The sequence below is a fragment of the Chiloscyllium punctatum genome, chromosome 32, assembly GCF_047496795.1.
Source record: "Chiloscyllium punctatum isolate Juve2018m chromosome 32, sChiPun1.3, whole genome shotgun sequence".
Classification (NCBI taxonomy): domain Eukaryota; kingdom Metazoa; phylum Chordata; class Chondrichthyes; order Orectolobiformes; family Hemiscylliidae; genus Chiloscyllium; species Chiloscyllium punctatum.
This window is the reverse complement of record NC_092770.1, coordinates 7993507-8017249: the sequence shown is the minus strand read 5'-3', so window position 1 is coordinate 8017249 and position 23743 is coordinate 7993507. Positions and strand designations below refer to the sequence as shown.

The window sequence follows — 23743 nt, the reverse complement described above, 5'->3', positions numbered from 1 at the left end:
ACATGTTCACATCCTTTAAATATAACCTGTTGGAAGTGCCTTCCTTCGAAGCTTGAGCCTATATAAAATCATGAGGCCTGGATAGAGTACCTGGGGAAAGACACATTTTCCATTGCAGTGAGATCAATAAGCAGGGGACATAGATTTGAAGTAAATGGTAGTGTGATTAGAGTGGAGCTGAGGAGAAACAGTGTCACACACAATCACTGTCTTAAAATCACTGCCTGAAAGGGAAACAGAGGCACAAATTCTCATTGCATTTAAAACAAAATTCTTGGATATATACTTGAATTGCTCCACAAACATTACTACCCCCACCACTATCACTCAGCAGTAGCAGTGTGTCCCATCTACAAGACGCACTGCAAAAACTTCACAATTGCTCCTTTGAAACCCATGAACATTATCATCTACAAGAACAAGAATGACAGACACATGGGAGCACCACCACTTGCAAATTCCCCTCTACACCACTCACTATCTTGATTTGGAAATATATCACTGTTGCTATGATGTCATTGGGATAATATCCTGGAATTCCCTCCCAAATGGGATTTTGTCTGTAGCTGTAGCACATGGAACTGATGCAGTTCAATCAGGCAGCTCACCACCACCTTCTCGAGGGCAACTAGGAACGGGCAATAAATGCTGCACAGAGTGACATCCAAACCCCAAGGCGTCCCATGAGTGAATAAAAGAAAATCTGTAGGGTCTTAACCAAGAGCTTAAAAAATGGGGTTTGGCTGGATAGCTCTGCCATTCAGGTTCCGTGTACATTTTCATCCTACCAAACAGAAATAGCAATTGAGCTCTTTAGCTATAGGCCAAGATCTGGTCACCTTTCCTTTCTGCTGTTGCTCCTTAGATTCAATAAGTTATCCATCAGTACACCCAAACCATGCCTGTGCTTTTCTTTAGCCTAGAACTATAATGGCGATACCATTGCTTTAAGAGGTATATTTTTTCTAGTTTGTTTTAATGAAGAAAAGTTGTGACAGAGGCTTTGAGCAGTCTATTTGAAAGTTAATAAAGTAAACAGCCTTTGAGGTCTTGGGTGTTTTTTTAAAAGTTGGAACAATAGAAGCAGCCTGAATGGGTGGGGTCAAGTTCCCACAGAACCAAGTATTATTTTAATTTTAGCCTTCTGTAGCAGTTGCTGGGGTCTTGAAGCTCGGTATAGAAGCTTTTATTCCCTTCTCTGTTACAGCTAAAGGCTAGGGTTTGCTTCCTACTGCTAGAATTGCCTGTGAGGCAAATCTATTTTACTGAATTTATCTTTGCCACGAGTATATATAGAATTATATATAGAATCCCTACAGTATGGAAACAACCCTTCGGCCCAACGTGGGCACACCAACCCTCCGAAGAGTATCCCATTCCCCTATCCTCCTCCTATACATTTATCCCTTACTAATGCACCTAATGTACACATCCCTGAACACTATATGGGCAATTTAGCATGGCCAATTCACCTAATCGGCACATCTTTGCATTGTGGGAGGAAACCCATGCAGACACTGGGAGAACGTGCAGACTCTGCACAGAGCGGTTGCCCAAGGCTGGAATTGAACCTGGGTCCCTGGCACTGTGCGACAGCGGTGCTTACCACTGAGCCACCGTGCTGCCCCTATGTTTATGGGATGTTACTATATTGGGACAGTCAATTAGTAGTAGTTAATCATATTTTATTAAGCATTTTGATAGAGTTACAGTTATGCCAATTTTTTTCTTTTGTTTGCATTTTAACTATAGTATATGAATAAGTGTGTTTAGTTTCAAGCCTGGGAGCTTGACCAATCAAATTGCATCCAGAACACAATGCCTTATAATACCTTTTAAAATGGTAAAAGGTAGGGTCTAGGTTATCGTCGTTAATATATTTTGAGGAAGTTTTGGTCTGATCCAAAACACACTGGGAACTCTTGTCAGGATCAAAATCTCTCATTCCAGGTTGGGTTTAGGATTATCCGAATTGAAGGCAGTGAGTGGTGAGTGTTGGTGTTCTCTTTTTAGGTGTTGAATTTGTTTAAATTCAATAGGTTGTGCCCCTTGTACTAATAGCTCTTTCAGTCACGAAGAGTTTTCTGGAAGTGGAAGAAGTCACTCTGGGTGTTTTACAGAAAGTGGAATTGGGAGACACACTGGAGTTGGGGGTTGCTTCTTGTTTGTGTGAAAAGAGGAGGTAATTGCAGCAATAGCTTGATATTCATAATCACCAGGGGCCATCAGAATCTTGGGAAATGGCTAAAATTCTATTGTAAATAACGCCGCTTGAGTATGAAAAGAAAATGAAATAGTTTGAATTATGATTGAAAGTAGAGATTTTTAAAAAACAAAGGAAAGGAAGACCCTAGCAGAAACAAGGGAGAAAGAGGGTTTTTGAACATGAGGGATTGGAATTGAAAAACTCAAAATTGACTTAAAATGGTGGAAGTAGAGGTGAAAAATCAGTTGCGATGAGGACAGTGATGGAGAGCAATCCCATTGTAGCCAAAGACCTGGTGGAGATCTGTTTAAATATGTCCAAGCGTTGTTAAAGTTCAATGAGAAGCATGTAGAACCCTTTTTGATTTAATTTGAAAAAGTGGTTAAACAAATGAAATGGCCAATGACCATGTGGGTATTGTTGATCCAAACAAAGTTGCTAGGTAGAGTTAGTGAGGTACTTGCATCAGAGGAGGTATCTGAGGTGCATGAGAAGGTGAAGAATGCCATCTTAAGTGTATATGAGCCAGTATCAAAACAGCATTTCAAGAATATAAGGAGGGAATTTGGTCAAACATATATTGAGTTTGAAAGAATTAAAGTAAGTAATTTTGGTATGTTGATAAGAGCATCGAAAATCAAACTTATGACGCTCTTAGACAATCATTTTGGAGGAGCTCAAAACTTCATTTCCTGAAGTAGTGACAATTCGTGTGAAAGAGCAGAGAGTTAAGAATGCAAGATTAGCAGCGGAAGTTGCAAATGATTAAATTGACTTAAGAGTCAAAGTTTCAATTCCAGCATCAATTTCAATCTGTGAGGGATAGAAATTGGGGGAAAAGAGAAATCCTCGGATGTTGAGGAAAAAGGAGATCTCATTGAAGATAGTAAAGAGTGTTTACCACAGAGGAGAAAGTAAACCGGTAGAAAAGCTGAGGTGTTTTCACTAATAAAGAGGACCATGTGAAATCGGTGTTGGTGGTTTAAAAAAAACACTGGGAAAACAGATGTGAGAAAATGGGATAAACCCATGAGTTTTGTTAAAGTGGTGAAGGAAAGCAGAGTGGAGGCTAATCAGCTGCAAAATAATGCACAACCTGATCAATGGTTAGTTGAGAAGAAAGTACTAGATCTCTTTAAAGAATTTACTTGCATGGGTGATGTTTACTCATGTATGCTAGGGGGAGCAGATAAAGAAATTAAGGTTTTAAGGGATGTGGGAACAAGTCGGTCTTTGATGAGAGTTGAGATATGTAATTCAGAAAGTTGCCAGAAAAGTGGTAATATGTGGAATTCGTGGTGAGAAGAGCAGTGTTCCATGATGTAAAGTAGGGTTAGGGAGTCTGGTGAAAAGTGGTGGGACAAGTAACAAAGAAATGTTTGGTTTCAGAAATCCAGTTTATCCTTGATAATGATATTGCTGGATCATAGATGGGAGTGATGACTACTGTGGTTGAAAAGCTGGTGGAAAATCAGACAACTGAGGTGTTACAGGAAGTATATCATGGGATTTTTCCTGACTCTGTGATAACAAGGTCGCAAAGCCACAGGTGAAAACAGGAGGTGAAATCAAAGAGAAGTTGAAATTCAGAAACTGTTTGATCAAATGGTTGAGAAAGAAAGCAAGAAAAGATGGAGGACAAAATATATGTTTTTAGTTCAGTGAAGTCTGCTGAATTACAACAGAGAGAGAGGAAAAACTAAAACAGTTGTATCAAAAAGCATGCAGAAGAACCTGAGCGTATCCCAGAATGTTACTATCTTAAAAATGAAGTCTTGATGAGGAAATGGCGACTATCACACATTCAGGTGGATGAGAAATGGGCAGAGGTTTATCAAGTCCAGTGCCTTATAGAAAGCACATGTTGCAGGTAAATTGAATTAATAACAAAGGTCATTTGGAAGTAAGGAAATTTTAAGGCAAAATATAAAAACTTTTTATTGGTGTAGACTGCATAAAAATGAGGTTGAATTTTGCCACATGTCATACGTGTTAGGTAATTGGAAAAACTCAGGCAATGATAAAACCAGCACCCTTAATACCCATTCCAGCATTTGAAGACCTTTTTGAAAGAGTCTTAATTGATTGCACAGGAACCCTACCTAAAACAAAAAGTGGGAATCAGCATTTTTTGGGAATGTTCGATGTGTCTACTAGATTTACAAAGACCATTCCATTATGCAGTATCACAGTCAAAAGGATTGTAGAAGAGTTACTCAAATATTTTACTAGATAACAGACTACCCACAGAAATACAATCAGATCAAGGATCAAGTTTTACATCAAGGTGGTTATGGAAAGCTTAGGAATAAAACAATTCAAATCCATGGTGTACCATCCAAAAATACAGGGAGCATTAGAACAGTGCATCAAACTTTAAAGACCATGTTAAGGGCTTATAGTTAAAACTGCCTGAAGAATTGGGATAAAGGAATTCCATTCATAGATTTTGGAATTAAGGATGCATCTAACGAATCAACTAAATTCAGTCCATTTCAATTAGTTTTTGGATATGAGGTGAGAGAACCACTGAAATTAAAGAGAAATTGGTAAGTCAGAGTTCAGAGAATGCATATTTGGATTATGTGTCGAATTTTGGGAAAAGATTAAATAGAGCGGGTGATTGTCTTGCCAGCATTTGAAAGTAGCACAGCATGTGATGAGACAGGAAGCGCACAAGAAATCAAAAATTCACAATTTTGCTCCCAGCGGCAGGTGAACCTTTTAAAGGCAAGGCTTAGTGACCTTATCAAATCAAAGTTAAAAATCACACAACACCAGGTTATAGTCCAATAGGTTTAATTGGAAGCACTAGCTTTCCAAGTACTGCTTCTTCATCAGATCGTTGACAAATAAACCTGTTGGACTATAATTTGGTGTTGTGTGATTTTTAACTTTGTACACCCCAGTCCAATACCAGTGTCTCCAAATCATTATCAAATCAAAAGTAAATTGAAGTGAATTATTTGATAAGAATGCCAGATGGAAAGAAATATCTCTGTGTCAAGTGAATGTGCTGAAAAGGTATGCTGATAGAGAAGGAAAACAAATGAAGAATGTGTTTCTGATTACAACACCCAGTGAAGAACCAAGTTCAGATGGTTCTGAATTGAACATTCCTCAAATTAAATTGGACAATGAGGAACTTCTCAAAAGTTGGGATAAATTGTTGAGTCACGTTCCAGAGGAAAATCAAAATGATGGAAAAGAGTTATTACAATCACATGGGGAGATATGTGTGTATAAACTAGGCAGTACTAATCTAATTATGCATGATGTAGATATAGGAAACACTATTCCAATTAAACAGCATCCATATAGGCTTAACCCTGTAAAGTTGGCCCAGGTTCGAAAGAAAACTAAATACATATGGAGAGACAATATTACCAAAGTGAGTTGCAGCGAATGGAGCTCACCCATAGTAATGGTACCAAAGCCAAATGATTATGTGTGGACTATCACAAATTCAGTGCAGCTTCATAATCTGATTCCAATCCTATTCAGTGTGTGGAAGGCTGTATTGAGTTGGTGGGTCAAGCAACTTATATTTCAAAATTGAACTTACACAGATAATACTGGCAGGTACCTTTATCTGAAAGAATGAAGGAAATTTCAGCTTTCGTGACACTGAATGGACTGTACCTGTTTAAAGCTTAAAAATGTGTTGCTGGAAAAGCGCAGCAGGTCAGGCAGCATCAAAGGAACAGGAGAATCGACATTTCGGGCATAAGCCCTTCAGGAATCCTGAAGAAGGGCTTATGCCCAAAACATCGATTCTCCTGTTCCTTTGATGCTGCCTGGCCTGCTGCGCTTTTCCAGCAACACATTTTTAAGCTCTGATCTCCAGCATCTTCAGTCCTCACTTTCTCCCTGTACCTGTTTAAAGTCGTGCCACTTGGTATGACAAATGCACCAGCCACATTTCAAAGACTAACTAATAAAGTCATTTCAGGATTACCCATTTTTATTGTGATTTTTAGTCACTCACTGAAGAAACATTTGGAGGATCTATCGAAATTCTTCTATCGACTTTGGGAGGCAGGATTGGTGATGAACCTGGCTAAGAGTGAGTTCGAAAAATCGCAAGTCACATTCCTAGGCCATGTCATTGGACATGGACAGATGGCCCCATGGGATCTGAAAACAACCGCTACTGGGGAGTTGCCCATACCATCGATGAAGAGGGCAGTACTACGATTCCTGGAACTGAGTGGTTTTTAGCAAAAGGTTTGTACTGAATTTTAGCAGACTGGTTGCTCCACTGACTGACTGACTCGTTGAAGAAGTGCAGAAACTTTTCAGTGGATGGAGGAATGTCTGAAGGCATTTGACAGCCTGAAAGTTGTTAACCACTGTCCCAGAGTTAGCCACACCTAATTGTGCAAAGCCATTCAGAGTGGCTGTTGTTGCAAGTGCTGTGGGTGTCGGTGCGGTGCTCTTGCAAGAAGATAACAAGAAGATAGAAAAACCTATTGGGTATTTTTACAGAAAATTGAATAATCATCAACAGATATACTCCACAATTGGGAAGGAAACCTTGAGTTTGGTGTTGGCATTGAAACATTGCCAGTAGTGTGTCAGAGACAATTGTATATACTGATCACAGCCCCTTAAAGATTTTTGGAAATATTTAAGGAGAAAACTTCCAGACTGTTTAGGTGGACCTTAGTATTGCAACCATTCAATTTACAATTTATAAGGGCAAGAGACTGCAATTGCTGATGAGTTGTCATGACTTTAATAAAGGAAGACAGAGGCGAGAAAAACATGGGCTGAAATGGGCTGTAGCAGAGAATGTTTGCATGCTTAGTGTCGATGTAATGCATATGTATTAGATTGAACTAATAAAGTAAGATGAAAGGCTTTTTAAGTGGGTGTGGTGTGATGATGCTTTGACATTGAGGTGTATTTTGTCCTGGCTTTTTTATGAAGAAAGCTTGAGACAGACGGTTTGAACAGTCTGCTCAAAGCCAATAAAGTAAACAGCTTGAGAGGCCTTGGGCTTTTTTTAAAAAGTTGGAACAATAGAAGCAGCCTGAATGGGTGGTGTCTTGCTCCCACAAAACCAAGATTTTTTTCAGTTTTTGTCTTCAGTAGCAGTTGTTAGGGTCTTGAAGCGAGATGTGGAACCTCTTATTTCTCTCTTTGTTACAGCTAAAAGCTGTGGTTCTCTTCCTGCTGCTAGAATTGCATGTGACACAATATATATTTTACTGAATTTGCCTTGGCCAAGGCTGTGTTTGTGGGATAGTAGAACAGTTAATTGATAGCAGTTTATATCTCTAAGTATTTTGATAGAGTTACAGTTACACCAATTCTTTTCTTTTTCTTTTGTTTGTATTTAACTATAGTGTATGAATAAAAAGTGTTTAGTTTCAAGTCTGGTAGTTTGACCAATTGAATTGCATCTGAAATACAACACCTTATATTTAAAATAAGAAAAAGCCTATTGTCTTAATATGTTTTGAGGGGTTTTGGTCTGGTCCATTATACTATAATGCTTACACAATTGATTTCCCTTCTCAAATCCTATTTGATCTTATTAAATATAATGTGCTACTCAATGTTCTAAAATTCAAACGTTGTCCTTTCTATATTGCTGTCTTCTATTGTTTGAAACCCACTCTGTGCTCCCACCCATCTTCAAAAATGGTACCATCTGAATACATCTTTGTTTCTGTTCCCAGAAATAGTTTTTCAATTATTGGGTCAGCCTCGGGGCTTTGGCTTGATTCCAAATGTTCACAGGTAGCCATCATCTTAGTGTCATCTTAACCCCAAAGTTAATCTAGTTTACCTCCTCTTATCCTCCCAAGGAAGATGATGACTTGTTGATCATTAGACAGCTGGCAGTTTAAGGTTTGACCTTTGGCTCCTGGTACCAGGAGCTTCTCATGAGAAGCACAATAAGGAACAGATCTCATAATAGAATTATATGAATGTACTGTTACACTGCATTGAGTAATGTTTTCAGCAGTTGGAACTGCAGAGTTGCAGCAACCATGACTTGCCCTTTTTTTTTTGAAACGTAATCCTGGTAAACTTTGAGAAGTAAATATATTGTGATTTTGTTCTTCTGTCTAGCCTTAAGGTAACTCCTTCCAGAAACTGTTGTTTCCAATCTCTTGTTCTTAACAGCGCTATTGCTGTTGTCTTCAGGTCCATGTGAGGAACCAAACCATGGTTACTTTTATCATTCCTTCCACTTTTATGTACAAATTCTCTAATGTGTTTACTGGAATTACACACAAAAGAAAACTTTATTGTTCTTTGCATTTTCAACATCGCCAACAGGTCTAGGTTTGTGCAAGGATTTGCCCAGACTTTGATGCACATATATTGGATTCCAGGAGATTACGTAGATTCTTCATGGCCTCAAATCATCGGCATACTTACATTTAGATGACATTTCAGATTTCCTGTATTTTTGTTCTTCTCATTATGTGCCCAAAGGAACTGGAAATTGATATTGGAACAAATGAACTGTTCCCATAATTGCTTTCATTTGTACATGGATGGAAATTTCTTTATAACTGAAGATGTTTTTAATGATTATTACTGATCCTTTTAGTCTTGCTTTAACAGAATGCTTACCACATAGAAGGCCATCATTCAGCCTATTTGCACACGCAGTCCAGCTTGTGCCATTTCCCTGACCCTATCCCTGTAATCCTGCAATTTCTTGCTCCCTCATCTACTTACCTCATTCTCCTTTGAAAGCCTTAATTGAATCCACTTCCATCACCCCGTCAGACAGTGCATTCCAGATCATAACCGCTTTCTGCGAAAGTAAGTTTTTAACTCATGTCACCTTTAGCTCTTGCGGTAATCACCTTAAGTCTGTGTGGTCTGATTCTTGATCCATCTAGCAGTGCAACCAATACTTTGATTTTTTAGTCTTTGTGTGATTTTGCAGCATTTGGGGCCTTGAGAGTCGTGCAAAAACAATTACTTTTTGACAATGAATAATAGGGTGTCACATGCTGCCATACAGAATAATCATTGCTTATGTAAATGTGATGCTTGTGCATTTAAAGAAGATTAGTATCCTGTGTGGATAATAGGAAAGCCTGGAGAATCATTTCAACTGTATTATTAATGTATGTGTTTCTGATGTCCCATGTGCATACTTACAACCTGGCTGAATTGAAATCTTCATTATTTACAGTTTTTCTTACTTTGATACTGCCTTATTGGCAAACGGCAGTCCAACCAACAGTTAAATGAGACTCATTCATGTCAGCAGTGGATAGGAGGGTTAGCTAGGAAGTGCATTAACACCTGCAAATGAAACAAAAGTCTAAGTCTGTTTTTGTTTCCTTTTCATTCCTACAAAGTAGATCTATTTCTTAAATTGCTGCCTCATACAGTTCACCACTTTTAAAACAAATAAGTTCTGATGTTCAAAACCCTGATTGGATCTGAAAGGTTGGAGCACGGCACACTTGTTTGAAATTTCAAATCTATGGGAACGTAATGAAAAAGCAACAATTCTCATGGCCCTTAGACCACACGGTGAGCAGTTACTTGTATGGGATTGCCTGTCAGTCTCCCATGGGTTATGACAAAGGAGCTCTCAGAAGTTTCTCTAGGACCCAGTAAAGCATGTTTGCTCATCCTGGCCCCATAAGGGTATTTTCAAAACCGTCTTCTTAGCTTTTTTTTTAAGCGTTACTCTTACCATTTCTAACCTCAGGCACAAAGCCACCCGTAAACATTGCAGTAAATGACATGATCCCATTATTGGGACTGAGCAGGCCAGTCTTAAAAAGTATCCTGCTAACTGTGGGCAGGTACCCTTGCCACCTAATGAAGTGGGTTAAAATCCAGCACATGGTGACAGCAGTGGAAACAGCACATGGTGACAGCAGTTTAGGTTAAGTAACTTGAGTGATCCTAACTACCCAATATCAGGGTAAATATGCTCTCTCCCCTGAGATATTCTTTCCTAGCAAAGTCTCATTAAAACAAAATCAGCTGCACTTCCTTTCAAGATTAGATTACTTACAGTGTGGAAACAGGCCCTTCGGCCCAACAAGTCCACACCAACCCACCGAAGCGTATACCACCCAGACCCATACTCCTACATTTACCCCTTCACCTAACACTATGGACAATTTAGCATGGTCAATTCATCTAACCTGCACATTTTTGGATTGTGGGAGGAAACCCACGCAGACACGGGGGGGGGGGGGGAGAATGTGCAAACTCCACACAGAGTCGCCTGAGGCGGGAATTGAACCCGGGTCTCTGGCGCTGTAAGGCAGCAGTGCTAACCACTGTGCCACCGTGCCGCCCTAAAAGGATAACCTTAATTTGCTGTGTGCCATAAAAACTGGATAATTGTGATCTGTTGTAGCCTTTAATTTTGTGACATACCCCCTATTAAGTTTATAGAAATCTGATTGTATTGGAGAATGAATCAGGGTTTTGTCAGTGAAATGTCAGGTCATTGATGGGCTTTGAAGCAGATGTAATGCTGTCCAAACATCCTCTCCTCTTGTCAGAGCAAAGAGGAGTTCAGACAACGAAACTTGACCATAAGAGCCATCGATATCCAAGTTTCTGTCCTTGCCCGATATCCAGGTGTTTGTGCGCACACTTTCCAGTGGGAGTCACTGGGGAATTAATAGAAACAGTCAGCCCCACTTTATCATGTAAGTTGTACCAAGTTTTACTGGAGCTAAATAAAAGACAAGTTATGTTTTCTTTATAATATGGATGATTATTTTATGAGATGGAAATATAAATGAAGCTTATATTTTCGAGACTAATCCCTCAGTGAAATGGGGCACTTTGTGCTGGAGTGTAAGGACTTTGAGTAGTAGTAGCTAGAATTGACCTGTATGGGTTGGTGTTCATAACTAGCTAAGGGTTGTTTGCTCATTGTCGCTAAGTTAGACATACACAAATTCTCTTAGTTCCTGCATCATCAGCTTTTGCCTTAATTCTATTCCATTTCATTGGCTTTGTCTGATCAATTGTGCACCTGGTTTTCATCATTAATATTTCTTTAAATTAACAGTGCAGAATGTTTTCTTTAATCCTTTAAAATGTTTTATGCTAGAAGTTTTAGAAGCTGATCAGACAGAAAAATAGACGATTAGTCTGCTATTCACAAAGACAATTGGAGCTGCAAACTATTGGTTATCAAGGTCAATGAAATTTTGATTTGTTTTCATGCATTTGTTAGGCATATGTGCGCAATTTTCCCCTCCCTGGGGCTAGTGAGAAGGGAAGATAATTGGGTGGGTTTACCTTGGAGAGAAATTTGCTCCTTTGTCACAGCAGAGCTTCAAAAAAGACATCAACACGTTGGTGGGGTAGGTAGATAGTGGCAGATGAAGTTTAATATGAAGAAGTGTGGAGATGATGCACATTGTAATGAGCGTGGACTGACTGTATGAAATAATGCAAATCTAAAGAATGTGCAGGAGCCATGAAACCTAGGTATATATGTGCACAAGTTATTAAACATGGCAGGACAAGTAGGGAATGCTGTTAATAAAGCATACAATATACTAGGCTTCTTAAAAGGGTTATAGAGTATGTGAGTAGAGAAGTTATGCTGAACTTGAATAGGACACTGGTGAAACCGCCGTTGACGTATTGGATCAGTTCTTGGCACCACACTGCAGGAAGGACATGAATGCATTGGAGACGATGCAAGCAGAGTGCAAGAATGTGAATGGTTCCAGGGACGAGAAACCTCAGTTATGAGAATAATTTGAAGAAGTTGAGACTGTTTTCCTTGGAAAGGAGAAGGAACTTTTAGAAAGATTTTCAAAATCTTTAGGAAACTGGATACAGCAAAAGGGGAGAAATTGTTCTCACATTTAAAAGGATCAAGATCCAGTGGGCATGCTTTTAAAGTGTTTTGCAAAAGATGCAAACGCAAGGTGAGAAAACGTATTTCACGAAGTGAGTGGTCCAGGTTTGGAATGCACTGCCTGGAAGAGGAAGCAGTTTCAATTGAGCTGTTCAAGACTGTATTGGATGATTGTTTCAAAAGGAACAATATATTGGGTTATGGGGAAAGGCAGGAGAATAGCTAAAATGCTCTGAGGGCTGATGCAGACAAGATTGGCCAAATAACTTCCTTCTGCACCAGAACAATTGTGCAATTCTAAGGATGATCTTCCCACCCTGACACCAACTTAAGGCCTCTAAATGGTCAGTTGATGGTTGCTTGAGGCCCTCAATTTGCCACCTCCAAAGGCTCAAGAAAGGATCCGATTTTCCTTTTGGGAAACCATGGCGACCTGCCTTCAGAGTTAGCTGGGGCTGCACCAATTTCCTTGAATTGGGGCAACTGGAGGTATTGTGGGTGGGGGGCACTGCCCCTGCCCTTAATTCCAAATTCCCTGACCCTCTCCCACCCCCACCCCCACCCCCATTTCACCACCTGAAATGAAACTAAAAAGTGCAGACATTTATCACTGTTGAGGGGGTTGGTGGACTTTTCAGATCCACTTCTGCCAGTCAAAAGTCACCCGTGTTGAGGCTTGTGATTAGTGAGAACCACGCCCTAACTATCAGCTGGGAATGAAGCTAACTAGTGTGTGATTGGATGAGTTTTGTCAGAGGTGGGCGGGTTGGAAGGTTGGTCACCACCTAGCACACTTGCGCTTACATTGAAACAAAGTAATGGTAAAAGCAATTTTGCCCTGACTATTTGGGTACGATTACCAATCAAAGATTAAATGGAAACACAGAAAATAGGCACAGAAGTAATAACTTGAAACAGAGTTGCTTCATACTTTAACAAAAGTATACAATTTTGACGTGTTACTGTTGTGTGTCCGTCTGGCTGTGCTGGTGGCAATCACATTAACAGTACCCATTGTACTTTTCCCGGTAAGTAAGGACATGGCTCATGGTAACCCAACATTGCTCATGGTAACCCAACAAATGGCTACTTTTTGTCCTGTTACTTTTGGATGATTTTGACATTCATGGGGGGAGAAAAAATCCACAATCCATTCACTGACACTGATAACACTCAGCAAGGTGCCTTCCTTGTCAACATCCAAATTAGGAACGATTGCCAAGGACGTTGAAGTTTAGACAATCATTCATCCCTCAGAACACCACACATGTTTTTAAAGAATGTGTTATCTTGGCTCGTGAACTATAGCATAGTTCTCTCATCCCATGAGTTCTAAGTTCAAATCTAACCCAGAACAGGAAGGTTAAAAATTGATAAAAGCAAATTACTGCGGATGCTGGAATCTGAAACCAAAAGAGAATATGCTGAAAAATCTCAGCAGATCTGGCAGCATCTGTAAGGAGAGAAAAGAGCTGACGTTTCAAGCTTTGACAAAGGGTCAGTTAGACTCGAAACGTCAGCTCTTTTCTCTCCTTGCAGATGCTGCCAGACCTGCTGAGATTTTCCAGCATATTCTCTTTAGGTTAAAAATTGAGTTTGAGCCGCAAGGTCAGCAAACAAATTTGGACAATTGCAGCAAAGTTGATACAGCAGAGCATTGCATTAATGCATGACTAGAGTGGCAAGTGGGAAATACTGCTTGGCACTCTTCAGTGAAGTAAAGATTGAGGGATATAGGACAGTTGTCAGAGGTAGTTTCTTTACTCAGAGTAGTGGGGGAGTGGAACACACTGCCTGCAACAGTTGTAGACTCACCAGTTTTAAGGGTATTTAAATGGTCATTGGATAGGCATATAGACGAGAATGGAATGGTGTAGGTTAGATGGGCTTCAGATTGGTTTCATAGGTCGGTGCAACATTGAGGGCTGAAGGGCCTGTACTGTGCTGTAATGTTCTATGTTCTAAGTAGGCCATTAGACCCTTTAAGCCTGCTCTGCCATTCAGTATGATCATGGCTTATCATCCAAATCAGCACCCTTTTCTCCCCATGCCTTTGATTCCTTTAGCCATATGAACTATATCTAACTCCTTGAAAGCATTTAATATTTTGGCCTCAACTGTCTTCTGTGACAGGAAAATCCATGGGCCCACCTCCCTCTCTGAAGAAATTCTTATATTTAAGAAAAGTCAAGGGTGTGTGAATGAAAAAAGCAACCATTCCTTTCCCCAGATAGGCAGGGGGGAAGGGTACATATGAAACTGAGCAGCCTTTTGCTTTTGTTTACCTGTCCCCTTTGTTCACTGTGGCTGCTGCTGCCATCATTCAGAGAGAGGGATGTCACTGAATCCAGCAGCAAGGGAGCTGCATTCACATCTGGAGATCCAGTGAGATAGCCCTGGCATTTCCGTACATGTGCCATTCCAACTGGATGGGCTGATCTGGCTCCCTCTGACTGCCTGCTTTAGTAACTGCTCCCAACCAGTTTCCCCCAATTATGTCATTAATGCTCCCTGTCAAAACACAACCAGAAAGGCAGGGAAGGAAATGAATCATAATTCTTTGAAATGTTCCATGACTTGTATCTAAAGAATCCTGGCAGAGATATTGTTTGAATTGCAGACTTTTACAAGGGTAGAGGCATCACGGCTGATGCTTGAATCACCTGCCACACCCTCTTGCTGTCTGAAATAAATGCTTTTTTGGGAATGCGCCAAAACCCCAGGATCTCACTTTTCCTCTGGGCAGGTTTCAGTCATGGGTGGGTGGGTGGGAATGACATTGCAGGCTGTGATGGATTTGGTGAGTGTAAATTGTATTCTCTGGGGGACAAAATAAAAATGAGGTCTTGCATTAGCATGTTGCCAGTCTTAGGAAAGTTGGGTGGCTCTCCTCTCACTGCCTTCCAGAAGGACAAAGTGGGAGGGGGGGGACTTTCTATGAGTCTGTCTTTCTCTCTTGAAGTGAGCTTGGTGACTAGCGGAGATGTGTCTGCAACTTTCCTTAAGCAAAACACAAGTGACATTCTGGGGCCCTTGGAGCTATACACCAGTGAAGAAAGGAGAGAGAGGGAAGACATCAGACCACAGCAAGGCAAGTTTAAAGCAAATGCGCCTGTCTATTGGCAGGTCCTGATCCTGACTTCAGTCGGTGGGAAAGTTGCAACAACTTTCCCGCTCCAGTCTGACTGAGCTAAAATCGCGGTCAGAGCGCAGTGTCATTTTCAAATCCTGATCTACATAAATGCTGACCTTGGCCACACTGCCTGGCAAGACTAAAGTAAAAATCACATTCACAAGAATCTAGGGGCTTTCTGTTTGGTGAATAATTGGGGTTGTTCGACGTTTGCAGCCTCTTCCATTTCCAGTAGACCTACGGAGCTGGTTGTACCCATCAGGTTTCCTACACCAGCATGTACTACTACCAGATCCAGTAGCAATTCAATTCAAAGTTGTTTTTGAGGGAAACAACTTTGTGGCAGTGCACAAGGAGTGTGCTTTTGATAAATGTGTATGATACTAATATTGGTCTAAATTCATTCTGACAGAATATAATCAATTAATCCTCTCTTGAAAGTCTAAAAATAATAAATGTCGATGGAATGTTTGGCTAAGTGTGAGGACTATGTCACCGATCCTAACAGAATAAGATGTAGGTGCAGAAGCAGGCCATTCGGCCCATCGAGTCCACTCCTCCATTTGGTCATTCACAGATCCTAAACATTCACATTCAATATTTATTTGGTATTCTGTTCTGTTTTTGAGGAATTGTTTCAGCTAACTTCATAGCATAAGTTTTTTTTTTAGTGGATTTAATTATTTTGGTTAAAGCTGACTCTTCCAATACTTGTCAGTAACAGATCCAGCTGTCAAGAATGATAGAAGAATTGGAATTGATCAACACCACCTATGTGTTGAGCTAGTATGTAAAATAAAGGGGATTTTGCCTGGTGTTAAACCCCATCAAAGTAGTGATGGTCACTGCAGCCACCTGTTGACCCTGACAATTGAGCTGGTAGTCATAGAGTCGTAGAGATGTACAGCACGGAAACAGACCTTTCGGTGCAACTCCATGCCAACCAGATATCCCAACCCAGTCTCGTCCCACCTGCCAGCACCTGGCTCATATCCCTCCAAACCCTTCCTATTTATATACCCATCCAGATACCTTTTAAATGTTGCAATTGTACTAGCCTCTACCACTTCCTCTGGCAGCTCATTCCATACATGTACCACCCTCTGTGTGAAAAAGTTGGTTTTTGAAAGACTTGTCTGTTTGAGTTTGTAAGCCCATTTCACTATAAGCATGGCAACTCTTGGGCGCAGATAAATTGTTAGATTGAAAATAGTTGTAATGTGCAGTGGCTCAGAGGTAGGGACACTACCACTGTGACACAAGAGACCCTAATGTGGGGAATGAATTTTCTGAGGCTTCAGTTTCATCGGGTGATCAGCTGGTTAATGATTGCATCTACATTGCACACAACAACCTGCTATCAAATCATCCTTCACTCCAGCAGCAGGTAATGAGGGCTAATCTATACAGGCTTCTCAGAGTTTGCTTTGAGTTATTTATCGCAAATCTCAATCAAGATGATATCATAATATCATGATGTTCCAGGCTATGTGAGAAAAGCAGTGCTTGAAGTGCTTTGCATTAAGTTGCATAATATCTGCAGTTTGGGATTCAAGTTCACTGCTTTCAAGTTTCCAGTATAGTGGGAACGCTGGGTGCAGATGTGACTGAATGCATACTCCCAATGAGCAGTAAGGTAGAAGCAGCTTTAGTGTGCATTAGGATGGCGTGCAAATACATGCAGAGGCTGCTTAAAGGATTGGTTATAAACTCTGTAGTCTTTCATTCAACCAATTCCTCCTTTCTGGGGATTGAGCACATAATTCAGGCTAATTCTTCAGTGCAGGAGCCAGGGAATGATGTCAGACCAGGGCCCCATCTCCCTCCTCAGGTTGACTTTAAACACTCTCAAGGCATTGTTAGGACGTCGGTGGAGTTTTTTCTATTGAAGACAATTTTATCCTTTTAAAAACGCCACTATCTGGCGTGATTTTTGTTATCTGTGGGAGCTTGCTGTGCACTAATTGGTCACTGCCTTTCACACATCCGAGCAGTCAGTACACTTCAAAGATACATTGATTGGAAAGCACTTTGTGGTCACAATAGACATAATTTAATTCCAAATCTTTTTCTTTAGTTGCCTCAAACTATTCACTGTCATATGTGTAAGATATGTGTTTCCAGTTCGTTGTGTTCACTTCACCCAAAACACACAAGAGTGCAGTGAGGTATGGAAAGTATTTCTAACATTTTTGATCTGAGAGAATTTGCATTTAGAAAGCGCATAACTGGATTTCTAAGACCATCCAAATTTAATGACTTTTTTTTTCCCAATTTCATTCATGGGGTGCAGAGAGTTCATGGGTTTGGAAGTGAGGATGCCCAGGAAAATCTCAGAAAACCAGTTGTGCCAATTCACCAAGATGTTTCTCCACCCCCCCCCCCCCCCCCCCCCCCCCCCCCCACCTCCTTTCACTTTTCATGGAAGCTGCTTTAGTGCCAGCAATCCATCACCCATGGCAGGAAACAAATTGAGGCTCATTGGTAACCAATTGGCAGCCATTTTTCAGTGGAAATGGCACTTTACTGGCCAGCCAGGGGGACCCCTACAGCTGGAGGAGAAAGTGAGGACTGCAGATGCTGGAGATCAGAGCTGAAAATGTGTTGCTGGAAAAACACAGCAGGTCAGGCAGCATCCAAGGAACAGGAGAATCGACGTTTCGGCATTAGCCCTTCTTCAAGAAATACAAGGGCTGAAGAAGGGCTGATGCCCGAAACGTCGATTCTCCTGTTCCTTGGATGCTGCCTGACCTGTGCTTTTTTGACCCCTACAGCTGGTCAGGAGGCATGTGCAGGACTACAGATCAGACTTTTGAGAAATAAATTAAATCTACCACCTGCTTTAAAAATCACATTGGAAAGCTGTGAGCTGCTTTGAAGTCAGGGGTTGGGCATTTCCTCCCAAACTCCACGATGGGATGGACATAATCTCCAACTGATTCACTCCTCTGTTCGTCCAGCCCCCTCACATCTCATTCTTAATGCGCAGTACACTCACTGCAGTGAAGGTGCCTTCCATGTGGACTTGCCCTCCCACCTCGACCCCTGGACTGCAGCCTCACATTTGGCAGTGATCCTGCAAGTCACATCTTGACTCCTGTAAAATTACCCAGGAGGTGTTCTGCTGCTGCTATGAACAGGACTGAGACCTGAAGAAACTCTGGACTGCCCAAAGCTTTCCAAGTCTGTAAGATTCAACAGGCAAACATGCAGCCATTGAATGAATCACTATTCCTTAAAATGGACTGTGAGATAAATAACCAGTTGGTTTTCTTTATGGTATCGTTGGTTTTGGGAAGACTGTTAGCCTGGGTATCTGTTCATTTATTTTCTTCAAATGGGACATTTTTGACATTTATACTTTGGATCCTAGTTTTGAGAGCTCATCCAAGGATTGGATGAAATAGGTACTACATCTGTTCTGAAGTGCATTGTGAACCTAGAGAAATGCTGAAGCTCTTGGTTTGAACATCACATTGATCGAGGATCTGCAAACAATATTATCCAGCACAAAGTAAACATTGCAAGCATCTCGGCAGCCTTTGTGTGGAGCTGCAGATAATGGGGGAGATACTAAACAAGTATTTTGCATCAGTATTTACTGTGGAAGAGGATGTGGAGGATATAGAATGTAGGGAAATAGATGGTGACACCTTGCAAAATGTCCAGATTACAGAGGAGGAAGTGCTGGATGTCTTGAAACTCATAAATGTGGATAAATCCCCAGGACCTGATCAGGTGTACCCCAGAACTCTGTGGGAAGCTAGAGAAGTGATTGCTGGGCTTCTTGCTTAGATGTTTGTATCATTGATAGTCACAGGTAAGGTGCTAGTAGAGACTGGATGTTGCAAACGTGGTGCAACTGTTTAAGAAGGGTGGTAAGGATAAGCCAGGGAATTATAGAGCAGTGAGCCTGACGTCGGTGGTGGGTAAGTTGTTGGAGGGAATCCTGAGGGACAGGATGTACATGTATTTGGAAAGGCAACGACTGATTAGGGATAGTCAACATGGCTTTATGCATGGAAAATCATGATCTCACAAACTTGACTGAGTTTTTTGAAGAAGTAACAAAGAGGATTGATGAAGGCAGAGAGGTAGATGTGATCTATATGGACTTCATTAAGGTGTTCGACAAGGTTCCCCATGGGAGAGTAGTTAGCAAGGTTAGATCTCATGGAATACAGGGAGAACTAGCCATTTGGATACAGAACTGGCTCAAAGGTAGAAGACAGAGGGTGGTGGAGGAGGGTTGTTTTTCAGACTGGAGGCCTGTGACCAGTGGAGTGCCACAAGGATTGGTGCTGGATCCTCTACTTTTTGTCATTTACAAAAATGGTTTGGATGCGAGCATAAGAGGTACAGTTAGTAAGTTTGCAGATGACACCAAAATTGGAGGTTTGTGGACAGTGAAGAAGGTAACCTCAGATTACAACAGGATCTTGACCAGATGGGCCAATGGGCTGAGAAGTGGCAGATGGGGTTTAATTCAGATAAATGCAAGATGCTGCATTTTGGGAAAGGAAATCTTAGCAGGACTTATACACTTAATAGAAAGGAGCTAGGGTGTGTTGCTGAACAAAGAGACCTTTGAATGCAGGTTCATAACTCCTTGAAAGTGGAGTTGCAGGTAGATAGGATAGTGAAGAAGGCGTTTGGTATGCTTTCTTTTATTGGTCAGAGTATTGAGTACAGGAGTTGGGAGGTCATGCTGTGGCTGTACAGGACATTGGTTAGGCCACTGTTGGAATATTACGTGCGATTCTGGTCTCCTTCCTATCAGAAAGATGTTGTGAAATGTGAAAAGGTTCAGAAAATATTTACAAGGATATTGCCAGGGTTGAAGGATTTGAACTATAGGGAGAAGCTGAACAGGCTGGGGCTGTTTTCCCTGGAGTGTCGGAGGCTGAGGGGTGACCTTATAGAGGTTTACAAAATTATGAGGGGCATGGATAGGATAAATAGACAAAGTCTATTCCCTGGGGTCGGGGAGTCCAGAACTAGAGGGCATAGGTTTAGGGTTAGAGGGGAAAGATATAAAAGAGAACTAAGGGGCAACTTTTTCACACAGAGGGTGGTACGTGTATGGAATGAGCTGCCAGAGGAAGTAGTGGAGACTGGTACAATTGCAGCATTTAAAGGGCATTTGGATGGTTATGTGAATAGGAAGGGTGCTGGCAGATAGGACTAGATTGAGTTGGGATATCTAGTCGGCATGGACCAGTTGGACTGAAGGGTCTGTTTCTGTGCTGTACATCTCTATGAACTCTGCCTTTTACAAACCAATTCTGAAATAGCAGATTTCCTAATTCAGTTAGCTTCTCTCTTTCTTCCCTTCCCTGGGTTATATTCATAAAGACTCCTGGCTGATAATTTAACCAACCAGCCATTACAAAGTGTGAAACAAAAGCAAAAGTTGCTGGAAAAGCTAAGCAGGTCTAGCAGCATCTATGAAGAGAAGTAAGAGTAAACATTTTGCATCCGGTCACCCTTCCTCAGAACTGATAATAGCTCAGAAAATGTTGGTTATATGCAAAAGATAGGGTGGAGGAAGGGGTAAAGAGTAAATGGTAGGTGGGGATAGAGCCAAAAGAGAGAGAAGGACAGTTGGACAGACAAAGGAATGGATAACTATCTGGCTCGGACAGAGAATAGCTGTTAATGGAGACTGTTAGTGGCTGACAATAGGTAGTTTGTAATATCAGACTGTGATAACAAGGCTTGGTGTGTGGGGTTGGGGGCTGGGACATGGGAGAGATCAGACCATAAAATTATTGAACTCTATATTGAAGAGTTGCAGGGTCCCCAGTGGAAAATAAGGTGTTGTTCTTTCAGCTTGCGCTGACCTTCTCTGGAAGGCTGCAGCAAGCCTGAGACTGAGATGTTGGCCAGGGTACAGGGTGGTTTGTTAAATTGGTGGGCAACTGGAGCCTCGGGGTTTTTTTATTGGCAGAATGTAGATAGATACTGAGAAGGGAGGAGGTAATGGGTGGCTGATACACCTTCGGCGATTGCAGTGTCCAAAGGCCAAATAGACCTTCCAATGAAGCAGCACTTTAACTGCAGTTCACACAATCATGTCTGCTGCATTTGCTGCTCACATTTGAGGTTGTCTCTACGCTGGGGGAATAAAGTGTAGACTGGATAACCACTTCGCAGAATATCCTATGCTCTCTGCCTGCAGAAAAGACCCTGAGCTTCCAGTTGCCTGCCGCTTTAACATACCATCCTGTTCCCTGGCCAACACCTCCGTCTCAGGCTTGCTGCAGTGCTCCAGTGAAGCTTAGCACAAGGTAGAAGAACAACACCTCATTTTCCGCTTGGGGACCCTGAAGCCTTCCGGACTCAATATAGAGTTCAATAATTTTAGGGCCTGATCATGTCCTACATGCCAGGCTTTGTTATTATATAATCTGCCATTACATACTACGTGTTGGTAGCCTCTAACAGTCTCCACTAACAGCTATTGACTCTTCCAGCCAGATCGTTATCCATTCCTTTGTCTGTCCAACTGTTCTTCTCTCTCTATGGGCTCTACACTGACCTATTGTTTACTCCTTGCCCCCTCCCCCCACAGTATCTTCTGCATATAACCAACTTTTTCCTTGCTACCATCAGTTCTGAGGCAAGGTCACCAGACCCAAAACATTAACTCTGATTTCTCTTCACAGATGCTGCCAGACTTGCTGAGCTTTCACAGCAACTTCTGTTTTTGTTCCTGATCAATACAGCATCCGCAGCTCTGTCAGATTTTATTGTAAACTGTAAACCTTAACGGTAAATGCTAGCGGTCTCTTTGACTCTGGGGATCTTCACAGCTGAGGACAATCCTATCTGTATCCAGCATCATTCAGACACTTGTGGCTGCAATTAAGAGAGAGCCAACTGAAGCAGAATCCCTTGACTTCCTGCCAGCCTAACCCCATCAGTCTATTCTTTGTGAACAAGGACTGAGGCCAGATAGGGCCACAGTCACAGAAAAGAAAGCAGTTGGTTGGGGTAGACTGGACGTCAAACAGGCATTCAAGATCTGTTTGTTTCATCCACTCCCCAAAAAAACAGGCTGAACTATTGGAGACGCAGCTCATTTCTTTGACTCTATGGACACACAGAATTCCAATTTGATTATACAAGTTCAGTTGCAAAATCCTCAGAGGCTTATAGATATGGGAAGAATGACACTCAATCTGAAAGACAGTAAATGTAGTATACATCTGCAACAGCATTAAGAAAGGTCAATGTCAAATGTTTCATTGGACATATTTATATACCCCTGTAGACTATATAAATTTAAAGAAACCCATTTGTGAAAAATGTTGCTACATTTATGGTGACATTGCTTTCTTATATATTTTTAAACCTGTCTTCCAAAGCAATATTTTGGAAAACCAGATATTCAAACAGCACTGTGCTGGATTTAACTCCTTTAAAGTGTGATTGGTTTGGTATTTTGGGCAAGAGGAAGATACCTTCTGAGAGTTAACTGTTGAAATCTGGACAGTGTTGGGGTTGGTGAGGAGGTGAAAATCTAGTGAGAGTGTGGCCCAAGGGTGCGAGGGGGGGGGGGGGGGGGGCGGGGGGGGGGGAGAGTGTCTACGTTTGAGAGTTGAAGACCGACAGAAGAAGTGAGATGGGAGGAAGAGGTAAAAAGAGGCTGTAACTACTGTGGGGTAAGACTTATTTCTGTTCCGTCTTGTCTGGAAAGAAAAATACTTTGTGTAGCCTTGTTTGGCCATTTCTGCCATTTTTGGCTAATGATTTTAGTATTGTTCAGGCTTCTCAGTTATTGGGCTTTGGGCTTTCTGATATAAAGTATTCCACACTCTGTCCTGGCTGAGTGGTCTTCCCATGTGTGTCTTGAATGGGAGTTGTAATCATAAAGGTAGTTGGTTGGTTATGCTCTTTGCAAACCTCCAGCTGCCATTTTAACAACTTGCCCTTCTTCTTGAAGGTGAATTGGGTTAAAATTTAGCCCAAGTCACACTCGCTATCTATGGTTTTATAACTGAGAAACAAGCTTAGGCTGGTTTTCACTGAAGAAGTAATGCAACAGATTTGTGTGATCTAATCATAAGATGTTCTCATTTTTTTTAAAAAAGGCAACTTGAGGCCTGTTTTTTATTGTATCTCTGTTTCAGGACCCTGCCTTTTGCTATGAGTACTCCTAACAAAATAACAATGTTTATTTATCTCAACTTTGGATATCACTGCTCCATAAGAGAGTCTCCTTTTAAGTTAACTTTTATCCTTTTCTTATGCATGAAATATAAGCACCACTAGCAAAGCCAGTATGTTTTGTCCATTTAAGCAGCATAAAGACCAATATTAAAATTTCAACTTTTACAATTGTCTTTAGGCATAGAAACATTGAAACTGTTTGGGGTGTTGGACTGTAACTCAATGGTGAAAATGTGTTGCTGGAAAAGCGCAGCAGGTCAGGCAGCATCCAAGGAGCAGGAGAATCGACGTTTCAGGCATGAGTCCTTCTTCAGGAAATTCCTGGATGCTGCCTGACCTGCTGCGCTTTTCCAGCAACACGTTTTCAGCTCTGATCTCCAGCATCTGCAGTCCTCGCTTT

The 23743-nt window shown here is 41.3% G+C and overlaps 1 protein-coding gene across 4 annotated transcripts in view; it reads left to right on the top strand.

Annotated features, from left to right (window-relative positions):
• hmga2 (high mobility group AT-hook 2) overlaps window positions 1–23743 on the top strand; it is a 160393-nt gene that overhangs the window by 126170 nt on the left and 10480 nt on the right. For 2 of the 4 annotated variants that reach the window (XR_011953383.1, XM_072551585.1), the window contains exon 5: window positions 6187–6433. The exons of the other annotated variants lie outside the window; for them this stretch is intronic. Coding sequence is in view for 1 of the 2 variants with exons in the window: in XM_072551585.1 (XP_072407686.1) it covers window positions 6187–6427 (241 nt within the window). In the remaining variant the exon portion in view is untranslated. The remainder of the gene's footprint in view (window positions 1–6186; window positions 6434–23743) is intronic. 4 annotated transcript variants of the gene reach the window in all.